Source organism: Alternaria arbusti, assembly GCF_024043155.1.
Source record: "Alternaria arbusti strain BMP 1465 chromosome Unknown scaffold_5, whole genome shotgun sequence".
NCBI classification, from domain to species: Eukaryota; Fungi; Ascomycota; class Dothideomycetes; order Pleosporales; family Pleosporaceae; genus Alternaria; species Alternaria arbusti.
The window spans coordinates 727,665-740,102 of record NW_026249945.1 but is presented as its reverse complement, the minus strand read 5'-3'; the positions used below and the strand labels follow the sequence as shown (position 1 = coordinate 740,102).

General features: G+C 52.8%; 5 protein-coding genes across 5 annotated transcripts; 2 read left to right on the top strand and 3 right to left on the bottom strand.

Moving 5' to 3' along the window:
• Positions 1-628: 628 nt before the first annotated feature.
• Positions 629-1,286, bottom strand: J4E86_004761 (uncharacterized protein; the record flags this gene model as incomplete). Its single annotated transcript, XM_051445298.1, has 2 exons — positions 629-1,160; positions 1,210-1,286. The coding sequence occupies 2 exons, from the start codon at positions 1,284-1,286 to the stop codon at positions 629-631; spliced, it is 609 nt and encodes a 202-aa protein (XP_051303395.1).
• A 3,075-nt stretch (positions 1,287-4,361) lies between these two features.
• Positions 4,362-5,141, top strand: J4E86_004760 (uncharacterized protein; the record flags this gene model as incomplete). Its single annotated transcript, XM_051445297.1, has 1 exon — positions 4,362-5,141. The coding sequence occupies one exon, from the start codon at positions 4,362-4,364 to the stop codon at positions 5,139-5,141; it is 780 nt and encodes a 259-aa protein (XP_051303394.1).
• Positions 5,142-5,455: 314 nt separating this feature from the next.
• ATP3 (atp3 gamma subunit of the F1 sector of mitochondrial F1F0 ATP synthase) lies at positions 5,456-6,342 on the bottom strand (the record flags this gene model as incomplete). The annotated part of the gene is made up of 4 exons (XM_051445296.1): positions 5,456-5,475; positions 5,525-5,747; positions 5,801-6,252; positions 6,312-6,342. The coding sequence occupies 4 exons, from the start codon at positions 6,340-6,342 to the stop codon at positions 5,456-5,458; spliced, it is 726 nt and encodes a 241-aa protein (XP_051303393.1).
• A 206-nt stretch (positions 6,343-6,548) lies between these two features.
• On the top strand, positions 6,549-8,241 carry J4E86_004758 (uncharacterized protein; the record flags this gene model as incomplete). Its single annotated transcript, XM_051445295.1, has 2 exons — positions 6,549-7,174; positions 7,224-8,241. The coding sequence occupies 2 exons, from the start codon at positions 6,549-6,551 to the stop codon at positions 8,239-8,241; spliced, it is 1,644 nt and encodes a 547-aa protein (XP_051303392.1).
• Positions 8,242-9,350: 1,109 nt separating this feature from the next.
• Positions 9,351-9,926, bottom strand: J4E86_004757 (uncharacterized protein; the record flags this gene model as incomplete). Its single annotated transcript, XM_051445294.1, has 2 exons — positions 9,351-9,643; positions 9,695-9,926. 2 exons carry the CDS (start codon positions 9,924-9,926, stop codon positions 9,351-9,353), a joined length of 525 nt encoding a protein of 174 aa, XP_051303391.1.
• Between the last annotated feature and the right edge of the window lie 2,512 nt (positions 9,927-12,438).

Genomic DNA, 12,438 nt, shown 5'->3' with positions numbered 1-12,438 from the left:
TTCTTGTCACGACCTTCCTCACGACGAACCCCCTTTCCCGTATACCCAACCACCAAAAACTACCACCTTTACATCTTCCAAAACGACGGCCGATTGTTCAGTTCAGCATAGCATAGCAGCGAAAGCATGCATTACTTGGAGCTCTGGGCTCCCTTTGACCCGATTCGACAATTTCTCCCCTTATGGTCTTCTCATGTCTTGCGGGCATTTGTATCTGGCAGTCGCTTTTCCCTTGTGTGTGTGTGTCAACCTTCTTCCTGTATGTTTGGGGCATGTATCTGGTTTGCGCACGGTACTGTATGGTGTTGATATTTGCTGCTGCTGTCGGAGCATGCGAGTCTTGGTGTTACATACCCCTCAATCTAGCATTTGTTCTTATACACGGCGACTTGTTGTAAGACGACCAACTGTGCTCATTGACTGTTGGCTTGTGCTATGGCTTCTGTGAGGTGCGAAATGCTGAGAACAGGTGCGTTGCCTGAGCTAGACCAGCAATGTAAAACATCGCCGGAATCCTACCCGCTGACTACATGCTATCGATCCCACCAATCCATCTCCATCACAGAAAAGCTCATCGCATCCCTCATCCTGGATATTGATAACCTGATTAGTTCGCCAGCTACCCAGCCTATGAATGATCTTCGATGATGACCTCAAACTTGATGCCCTTCTGGATGTCAAGGTATTTCACCCAAGTGACACTCCCTCCCACCACAGTATCACGCTCTAAGATTTGCTTTGGATCAAGACCCCGCAACACAGCCTTCTTTAAGTTCGGAAAGATCTTCCTACCCGCCATCCAGGGATAATCCCACTCTGTTCCGGACCAGTAGTAAAGCCGTGCCTGGCCGAAGACAACGCTCTGGATAGTTTCCAGTTGTTCGCGCGATAGCATGCAGTTCTTGGACCGGTAGCAGCGCAGGAAGACTTCGTAGGGAAATTTGAAATTATTTCCGGAGTAAAACACCAGACGCGATTCAATGTAGATTTGTCGACAGGTCCTCAGTAAGGCGAGGACGTGGGGGGCTGGTGCCTTGTCGAACCTGACGCATTTCTTGTCGACGGTGACCTCATTGCTGCTAACGAGGGTAAAATTGTAAATATTTTCGCGAACCTCTGCAGGCAGAGCGAGAAGACGTGTACGCGCGTTGGATTGTGTACTTTGTTTCGTCAGTAAAATCTTGCTACATTGGTAGTTCTGTTCCTTACCGAGGGCGCAGATATTCGGGACTATTTCCTGGATTCGGTAGGGCATCATCGGGACGCGCGCTCAATGTCGGATCCATGATCGCGGTAGTTGGGAGTCTGAGAAGGTGGGAAGGGTCTGTGCGACAAACACGCGACTGGTCGGACCAGGATTAGCGCAGATAGTCAAGAGCCATACACATCTGGGAACGGAAAGTCTCATTCACTGTGCTACCAGCTCACGATAAATGTAAGAAACTTTCGTAGCGTCTCTCTTCGTGCATTCTCGAAATTGGTAAGAGACAATGTCAGTGAATGTATCATCTTGTTTGGCAGACTATACGAGCTTGACGATTATTGTCATGTGGCACTTTGAATGAATTGTTTGATTACAAATGCGCACTAGATACTCTGTGAAAACGAGATTGATAACATCTTTGATTCTAGTGTGAGTCATCCCACCATACCAAAGCTTCCTGAATTTGGACGCTCTTACAAAGATCCGACGGATGACGACAACCCCCACCTCGGGCCAATACGGTTGGTAGCATCTTGATAGACGCGCTCCGCCGAAACTGAATCAGGAGCTACTGGTCATCGATCTCGATAGGGTCAACAACCTCGACGACCTCAAGGACACCACGCTCCCGCATCGTCACATAATCCTTCCAATCATTGAAGCCAGCATGTTGCGCCAACAACTTGACGAAATTGAGGTCGGAACCAGTTTCAGTGACGTCAACTTCAATCCAAATTCGCCGCAAGTTCGGGAATAGGAGCGTGAACGGCATGGCTAACGGTGGTGGGGAATGAGAACGGTAGGATTTCCAGCCGAACGGGCAACTACATCCTCGTGCGTACCGTGAGCAGCCCCCAAACCCCGTTCCGTTGACGGAATCAAAAAGGAAGGGGTTATTAACTTGGATAGTTTGTATGGCTTCTAGCTGGGCTTGATTGCGGTTTCCTGCAAAGGCATCGCGGTGGGAACGGCAGCTCACGACGAACGTGTTGAGTGCGTAAGGTAAGACAGCGGTCTCGGTATAGATCTGGCGGCATACGTATGGCAGCACAAACGCGAGCTTTCGCAGTTCTCCAGGCTTGTAGTCATCACCACTATTTTGCCAAATATCAAGTCCGGGGACGTTCATTGATATCTGGAAGCCGCCTAGAACTTCCTGAAATATCATGTTACGAATCTCCGCAGGTAACAAGAGGAGATTCGTCGACGCATTGTGTTGGGTCCTAGTAAATTAGCGTCTGACGTAACCTTGGAGATAGTACTTACTTGGAAAGCAAATGCTCTGGAGTGAGATCCATCTGCACCAGTCCATTCTTCTGGTAAGTAACTGCTGGCGAAGGGCCTCGATAATAAGGGGCAGAGTGTCGGGGATTCGCCATGATTTGAGCCAGCTTGCGCTGACGAGGCGACGCCCTCCAGACGCCGAAACAGATTGTCATGGCTACTAGATCTGACGGTTAGACGTATGATTAGAAGGACAGTGGCCGGTTTGTCGGGTCGTATAGAGCCGATGATGGAGAGTGGGTAACGGCTACAGTGATAGTGTAGAACTAGAGTTCGTTTGACCGCTTATTCTATAATTTGGCAGATTATCAAAGTAGAAACCCGTTCTTTGAACGGCCAGTCACTTTGAGTACTTGCAGGGGAGTTTCTCGATATTTGGCTGCCTGGGGACAGCCTCGTTCGGTCACTCACGCCACTTTCATTGTCAGATATGCGCTACTCCTGTCACATATATCACTGCCGTATAGTGAAATAGTTATATTAATACAGCCGAAAACAGATAGGCAGAAACACTGACCCTGTCTGATGGGTGGCAGTGATGGAGAAGGGTTGAAGTGGCAGGAAGCGCAGCAGAATGGATAGTCGGCTGGGGTGTCGGTGGCCGCCCAATCATCACTCGTGTGATGTGGGAAGCGGCCCCGGGGGGCAGCGCCCGAACCTTCCTGCCCTGCGACATCACTACAACGACATCCAAGCAAGCAGGTTATCTGAATTTATTAGCACGATACAAGTAAGACTTGCTGTAGTTCCACCAGATATGCGACTCATATCGCTCTGCAAGTAAAAAACGCAAGCACATACAGATGAGCCGCGGATGGGAGGCAAACGTGGCATGTAGCTCGCTCAGCCTCGCAAGATGCGGTCTGACCTTTACGTGCTCAGAGAGGTTCAGTACTGCCTAATCTGAGTATAGGGACGGATGAATACGCTGCTGCGCCCTGTTGGTCTGATAGCTTCATATATCCATGATCAACATGGAAGAAAGGCAGGCGGCATTCTGTCTTCCCTCCTTGCTCTCTCTTCACCAAAATGTCCCCTCTTCGCCGCACGAAGCGACCACCAGGCAAGATGACTGCAAAGTCTATCTGCCATCTACTCCGCATGCCTCTAGCGATACTCCTTATTGTACTAGAAGACGTGGGTACCTGAGCAAATGCTTCACTTCGTTTCCGTCTTCTGACCACACCTGTCAGGTTTACGACACTAATCAGGAAGCCTTCTTCAACTTTCGTCTCGTCTCTAAAGCATGTCGTAATGAGTCTCAATACTTGTTCTTCCGCAACTTTACTATCCATGATCGCACCCTCCTCGGGCCGAGTCTGTCATCGCCGATGTTAGAGAGGCTCAGGGACAGAAATGGAAAAACTGGAGAATATATCAGGCATCTGAAACTAGGTCCTTTCAAGGATGAAGACAAGTTCAAGCTCGAGATTTTGCCCTTGCTGGAGACTATCCTGAGGAGCGTCAGTAACTTACAAGACCTTACCTGGCGTATGAACTGCGAGCTTCCGCCAGCCCTGCTCAGCTTGTTTTACGAATTGCATCCCTCGGCGCATCTGCACTGGATTCTGAAAAATCGCAGATTCCATCCTCTGGACCACAGTCTGCTTTCGTCTCCCCAACTTTACACTCTCGATGCGGAAATTTACGGAACCGTACCTGAGCAGACCGGACACTCCTTGAGTGAACTTGAATATATCAAAAACACTGTGTCAACTGGCCTCCAAGTTCTGCGTCTCTCTACTATCGACGTGGATGGATCTATCCAACGTGCGCAATTTGAAGAATGGGAATTGTTGAAAACTTGTTATATTAAGATGATGTTGTAACAATGTAGGAAGTACTCCTTATAACCCTCCTACTTCTCTTTGTTATGAGGTTTGACAGTAAAGCAGCTTGTCACAAACAACAGGAATACGTCAACTACGGCATGTTCCATTTCGACTTCCAGTCCGGCGATCAGTTTCCTGCGCTCTTGGAGTTGGCCTTGAGGCAGGGCGAGTTTGCGTTGACAGAGCAAAACTGCAACTTGTGGGCGCGCACAACGTCCTGGGAACGCCTGGAACGCTTAGATCTCCCCAACGGCACGTCGCCTCAATTCATCGCCTCCCTCACCAACCGCGCCATCAATATCAAATACCTCAGATTTCACATTAGTACGACGAACTTCATGATCAGGAGACAATATCGCCCATACAGGGGTGGAGACTGGCTCAACGCCGGCGTTGACACTATGTCTATCATAACAAGGTTTCTAGCTTCGATCAAATCTCTCCACACCCTTGACTTCGCGTACGAAGACAACGAGACCCTAACGAGATATCTACGCTTCATGTTGCAGAGTCTTCATGGAAGTTTGAGGAGCTTGACCATATCTGACATGGGTGGTTACGATTACTTTCCCATGGACCCCTTACCATCCGGAAAGCCGTATTGGGATCCGGGGCAATACCGAGAGGTGCTTGAGCTGGCACCCGGCTTGGAGCATTTTGATGCGTGCATTGGTACGAGAGACAGTGTTGTGGGGGATTGGGAAGGCAAGGATCGCTATGCAGATGTAGAGAAGAAGTGGAGGACCGCGAAAAAGACCATCACCGCTCCACCAAGGGGGAAAATACAGCGGGCCAAGAGAGCGCTAAAGTTGATTGTGTAGACGGCGTCGATGCTTACATGCGTCTCTACGCAGATGCGAAAGTGGGCTCTACGCAGGGCTTTGTGTATCGTTAGTGGGCTGATGGTGGTGTCGAGTGGCGATACTAGACGTTAGTGGGGGTTTCCAGATGGCCAATGTCCCCCTTGTCCAAGACCGAACAGAAAGATACGGCAGAAAAGACACTTGTATTCAGGAGACAGAACGAAATATTTCGGCCTTTTCCCAAGCCTGAGGTACTCTATATTGAACGAGCCTGACTATTGCACAGATTTATATAACATTGGATGACTTGACTGGTGGATGCTATAGGACACTTATGCCTTCTGGACGATCCCTGTTACTTGTTAGCTCATGCCGCACGTTTGAAATACAATGCCACATACTCTCAATGTCAGTGACGCTCTGGTCAAGGATCTGCTTGAGGGTCTTGGGGTTCTCGAGCTCCTTCTCAATCTTGGCGATGATGGACTCGGCGAGCTCCTTCTGCTGCCTCTGCTTGACCTGGCCCTCGTAGCGGACCCACGAGTCGAGGACGGACTTGGCCTCGGCGGCGATGGCAGTCTTCTGCTCAAGCTCGAAAGCCTGGGCCTCGAGCTGGGCGGTCTCCTGTGGGGTTGTCAGTGTTCGGTCCTCGCATGTCCTCTGCCGTCGCGTCGCACCTTGGAAACCTCGAAGAGGGTCTTGGTGATGTCAATGACACCGCCGAGGTCCTGGACGCTCTCGATGCGCTGCTTGACAGCGGTGGTGTGGTCCTGGCGGGCAGCGTTCAAGATGCCGGAGATCTTGTCGGCCTGCTGTTGCGCATACTCTCCCCAGGCAGGTCCGGCGTACTTGGCAACGGCCCAGAAGATGGTCAGGAGCGAGAGGGCGACAATCGACTCCTCGTTGACGACGTAGAGCTCGTTGCTGATAGCGGCGACACTGAGACCGGCGCCGGCGGAGAGGACGGCGGCCTTGGTGAGGGGGCTGTTGCCGGGGACGGGTATCGAGTCGAGGACGGTCTGGGCCTTCTTCTTGGGGTCCTCCTGGGGCAGGTTGGAGTTGTAGCGGGCCTGGACGGCGATGGAGGGCAGGGCGCGGAGAGGGAGTGATGGGCGGAGACGGGCGGCGCCTGTTGGGGTGAGCACGGGGTCAATGGCATCGCAGAATCATCGGGCAGGTGCTACTCACCGACCGCGCTCCTTGCAAGACGTGAGGCCATGGCTGTCTGATGGGCGTGGGGAGTTTGGGGTGCTGGTCGTCGTCGAGAGCTAGCTTTTCGTGATGCTGCGTGAACTCTGAGCCAAGCGCCGATGCCCTTGCGCTAGCCGAACTTCGCCCGGCCCGCCCTCACTTTTCGACATCGCCAACTTTTTTTGCGCCCGCGAGCAATTCAACTCCACGCCAAGAAATCAGTCGCAGGAAAACATGTCGGGTGCAAAGTCGGCCAGCACGTCTGGTGTCAAGAGGAAGAGGGACCCGAGCAAACCAGAGCGCGGCGAATCCAAATCGAAGAGCCGGCGCAAATCCCCCAGCGACGACGGCGAAGACATCCAGTCGGAAATTGTACAGCTCGAAGCACAAATCCTCGAATCGCGAAAACACTACAACAACATTGCAACTCTGTTGCAGCGAGCGAGACAGCCAGACGCCGAGAATGAGGGACCAATCCTCGCCGCCGTGGCCCTCTGCCGAGTCTTTTCACGCCTACTCGTGACAGGCGACATGGTGAAGAGCAAGGGTATGAGCGAGGCAGAGGGTGTCATTGTCTCGTGGCTGAAAGAGCGCTACCGAGAACTTTCCGACATTCTCATCGACGACTTCCTCGGCAGCGAGCACCCCCCGAAGCAGTCTGTGGCCCTGACACTGGTTCTGCGATTGGTCAAGGAGGAGGCGAAGTCGCAGAAGGACTACAAGATTAAGAACGGGCCGCTGCCGAGACTGATTCGGGTGCTGCTATGTCTCCCGCTAGACGATCTGAATCGCGAGGAGTTTGCAGAGAAGTACCTTAAGCAGTTCGACGATGTCCGATACCAGACCTTCCAGAGCATCAAGTAAGTATATACACATCCTAGGCCTCATGACTCCCACTAACACGCCCAGGGATGTACTGGACAGCGAACTCGACATTACGACGCGCCAACTCGTAGCTGCGAACAGCCTATCCCTCCTGTTCACACTCACCGAAGTCCCCAAATCAAAGACCGACATCCAGAACTTCTACGTACAAGTGCAAGGAAAGAGCCCGATACCGTCCCTCCAAGCATACAAGGAAAAGGCACAGGCAGCATGGTTAGCCACGATGCGCACAGGTCTCTCCAAAGAGCAGCGCAAGTCTATCCTGCACAACTTCTCTCACCAGATCGCGCCGTGGTTTCAGCAGCCTGAAATCTTGTCAGACTTCTTGACAGACTCCTACAACGTGGGCGGCGCAACCTCATTATTAGCACTGTCCGGAATCTACTACCTGATCTCAGAGAAGAACCTCGATTACCCGTCATTCTACCTCAAGCTGTACTCCCTCCTCGACGAAGGCCTCCTCCACTCCAAACACCGATCGCGTTTCTTCCGCCTACTAGACACCTTCATGTCTTCGTCCCATTTACCCGCCAACCTCGTCGCCAGTTTCATCAAGCGTCTCTCGCGATTAGCTCTTCACGGCCCGCCCGCGGGTGTCGTAGTCGTAATACCCTGGGTCTACAACATGTTCAAGAGACATCCAGCTTGCACTTTCATGATGCACCGCGAGATCCGGGACCCGGCTCTGCAAAAAGAGCTGGAAGGGGAAGGCATGGACGACCCGTTCGACATGGAGGAGCTGGACCCTCTCCTCACAAACGCCATTGACAGCAGTGTCTGGGAGCTAGAGGCACTACAGTCGCATTACCACCCCAACGTTGCGACGTTGGCAAAGATAATCTCGGAGCAATTCACAAAGCGAGCGTACAACCTGGAAGACTTTTTGGACCACTCTTACACAGCGCTGCTCGATGTCGAACTTGACCGTGATCTGAAGAAGGAGCCGGAAGTAGAGCTTGAGATACCCAAACGCATTTTCACTGCGGACGAAGGGTTTAACGTGTTTGGACAGTTGTTGACGCAGGTTATAGAGGCAAGGTAGTCGATGCATGTATAGCTAGAATGATACCCGGAATATTCACATCACTTAAGCAACTTCCCGACCAACTCCCACACATTTATTCCGATAGCATAAGAGCTCTCACATGTGCAAACGTTCATTCGTCGGAACAAGGCGCCGTAGAACTCCCTCACCCGTCATCCAAGCATGAACATGTGGGGACACCTCTAGCTCCCTACCATTCCAGCCAAACCACCGATCCAGACAGGGCCAAAACATATACACCAACACTACCACACGACAATTCCAAACTCCGCCCTTTAGCTCTGCTCCAGGATGATAAAATTGGTTGAGACGCACACTGCACTTGACCGGTGCTAGTTCAGCCAACCTGCCAAGTGCCATTTTCATCGTTTTCTAGCTGCAAAGCTTGCCCACGTAGCGTTTTGGCTAGTGGTGTGGAGCTAATGCGCTGGGGGCAGCTCGTTGGCTCGGGGTCGCCCGCGCGCCCGCTGTCTTTCTCGTATTGCGCTGAGGGGAGGACGCGCGATAAGGGATGTACGTCGCTGTCGGAGGCAGCAGCAGGAAGAGTGAGTAGGTGTAGTCGTGTGGTCGCGCAAAGAGAGGAGGTAGGGCGCGTCTTGCGGGTTGACCGAGGCAGGGGCAGCTGGAAGGTCGGCGATTATCTTGCATGCGTTGGCGCGGTCGGTTCCAGGTACCACTTTCCTTTGCGCTGAGCTGCATATGTCGAGAGCTTTCACATGTGTCAAACAGGGTAGCCAGGAAAACTCTTCTGAACTACACTTCATGAAGATAGAGCATTGTTCAAGAGCATTCACAGGTGAAGGGAGTAAAGTTTGGTTCAGGCCACCTCTCGGCGACTGATATCTCAGTTGAATTAACTATCTATACATGTCAAGCCATGTGTATGCATCCCCGTTGGAACATTGTCGCATTAGTAGGATACATGAGAAGAAGAATCATTCGTAACCCCTAACCCCGACCTTAATGTTCCCCGAATTAAAAATCCCCGCCATTAATGCTTGGAAATGTGTTGTTACTCCGTGTTGCTTTTAAACAAACATGCAACCCAATCGTGACTGAGTTGGTGGTATATCGTGAAGAAGGGGAAAGAAAGGGTGGTGAGGCGCTTATGCGACGATGGCGGCACCGATGGCGAGGACAAGGCCACCGAAGGAGACCATGTTGCCAGCGGCAGCACCGGTGGACTCGGGGATACCGCCGCTCTCGGTAGCGCTGCCAGCGACGCCGGAAGAGGTCTCCTCAGAGGCGGGGGTGGAGGCAGTAGCGCTCATGGAGCCGGTACCGGTGACCATGGTGGTGTTGGAGCCCATGGGGACGGACATGGAGCCACCAGGGACGACGGGAGTGGCGGTGGGGACAACGACGACCGAGGTGACGGAAGCAGTCTCAGTGACGGCGACTGGTGTTGTTAGTATCATGATGAAATGAGTAGAGTCGCAGAGAAACTTACCAGTGGAGGTCATGTCACCAGAGGGGACCATGGAGCCGGAAGGCATGGGGACAGCGGGGATCTCAGAGACCATGGAGCCGGAGGGCATGGGGACAGCGGGGATAGCGACGCTGGTGGCAGGAGGAGCCTGGATCTGACCGTCGGAGATCTGGGAGATGGGCTGGACCTCGTACTGAGGAACAGCGGCGACGGCACCAGCCATGATGGCAACGGAGGCGATGGAGAAACGCATGTTGATGATGTGGGTTGGTAGTAGTTACTTGAAGATAGCGACTGTGTAGTGATCGACTCGTAGATTGGAGAGTTGAAGCGGGTGGAATCTGTTTGTGCGTTGGAGTGAGTGGATGAAGAAGAGAAAGGGAGGCAGCAAACGGCCTATCTATTTATTCGCCTGGAGCCGCAGGGCAACACACACGCAAGACTTGCGGCTGTTGTGTCGCAATGGGGTCGGGCGGACCCACCGTACCCAAAAGTGCCCTGTGCGCCCATGGACGTGGTAGGCAGAGTAATTGGAGAGGCTTTGCGCCCGTGTGTTTCGACAAGAGTAGAACAACCCAGCCCCGGCGCACAGACACGAGGCGAGTCCGCGATTGGCAGACGGACAAGCATCGTTCCAAGAATTTTATCCAAGTTGGCCCACTCGAACCGTTGGGCGAGGCTAGTCCCCTGCGAGAGAGCTTGTCATGCTGGTGAAAGCGGCCGAATTGCTTCGTTTTGATTGCCTGGGAGCTTCCATGTCGCTGACTACCGCCAACTTCGACGTGTAACCAGCTTTCTCCCCTCTCCCAGACCGCCAGCCATACCAGCCATCGCCAACGCGCAAGCAGGCGAAAGAGTTTGACTTCAGAAGAGGGCCGTTTCGCAGTGCCACGCAACATCTCTCCACTGCAACTCGCTTGTGCGCACCTTATCGCGACGCCAGCAAACGCCTCCCGCCAGTGGCCGTGCGACTAGCAACCATAGTGCCAGGGGCAGGTCCGTCACCATTCGATCGCCTCAAGCCCGTCCATAACGCATGCAGATCGTTGCCCGGTACAGCTGGCGGCCCTATGCGTCCCTCACGGTTATTGTTGGCAGCAGTTTGCCTACGCACCGCTGTCTGATCGTGTTTCGTCTGCTGGCCTGCGATTCTGCTTCGTTTTTACTATCCTTAGCAACAGGTGCCTGGGATTGCTCATAGCCATGCTCGGCAGCTGCATCGGTTTTGTTGAATCCCGTGATCGTGGGTGCGGTGACGCGTGTCCCTTGCCCTTGTTTTCGCTCTGGTCGCTAACGCGCAATCAATCAATCGATCAATGCTGCCAGCACTTCGGTCCTCTCCTTCCCTCTCCTGATGATCCATCCCCGTCCCTTGCAGCTTGCTTCTAAGTAAGGAACATTTGCCACCAACACTAAACCGTCTGTTCCATGGCCCAAGGAAACCCCAAGAACCTCGATTGAAACCCCTTGCAAACACAATATATTGAAACAAACAACGTGCAATCTGTACCTACATGTCGACGCATTCACCGGCAAATGCGAGCAAAAGGCTAAAGGGAATGAAGCGCACGGCCAGAAACACCCCAGTCCCCCCATCTCCGGACTTTTCACCAGCATGCAAGGACCACGCTCGTAATCTCGTTTCGCAACGACGATTGCTTGCCGCTGCCGTAATACGTGATAAGGATTCAAGGAGAAGGAGATCATGACGTCGTCATATGCTCTCCTTCCCATCTCGTGTTTGACGTATTCTCCATCTCGTCGCAACAACATGGTGAGGCTGGGTGCGCCGGCGCAACTACGGAAAGACGGCCATGGAAGCACACTGAAGGAGAGTGCCTGCAAATCTTGCGCCTGCAGATTGTTCGGCGAAAAAGCCGCGAAAGCTTTCGGGAAGATTCCCTTCACCCTGTCCACACGTCAGGTCCGACGCTACGACTTGCATTTGACATGCTGCACTTGCGCAGGTCCCAATGTCGTAGACATCTGCACAAGACACGACTGACACCAGACACCCAGCCTTGTTGCTGCGGTTCCCAAGCCTGCCAACTGTACACCGGTGTAGCGCCGGCGACCCGAAGTTCAGGCAGCTGTCACCGCCAAACCGCCGCGCGCATCGTGGAGAAAAAGCGGGTGGGTGATAGTTGCCCGGGCTACCACCCAGCCTGCCTTTTTTCCAATTACCACCGTCCTGCCACCATGGCTGACCGCTGAAACCAAGCGTGTACCGAAACCTGTGAAGGTTTGCGGTAAAGTTTCTTCATGTGCGCCGCCAACTGCAGGTGTCCGTCCGCCTATCTGCTGTGTCATCCCGAGGTGTCGCTCGTGAAACCAGAGGCTGTTGTTTGGGTTGCGCCCGGGGCTAGGCGCCGGTGGCTGTCTTGTTGGCTGGGTCGAACAGCCGAACAGAGGTTTTCTGTCCAAGCGACTGCTGTGCGTGCACAACTTTATGAATGCATGCTCAACATCGGTCACGACTGCACGTCGTGTATCAGAGAAGCTTAGCCGGGCGCGTTTATATTACTTCTGATCGAGTTCAACAATGCACCGAGATTCTGTCAATGATTGCTTTTGCCGCGCCGCTCTCCTCATCAAACTCAACAACTCAAGCCGGGAATGAAAACGGTCTGGATGGGTCCAAGAACATACTTGTCATAACGATCTTCATTATATGTATCATGGTACAACCTCTGCGTCGAGCGCAAGACGATAGAAACGCCTTTGTAATGCTAAAAAGAACGATAACGCTAATAATCAACATTTTA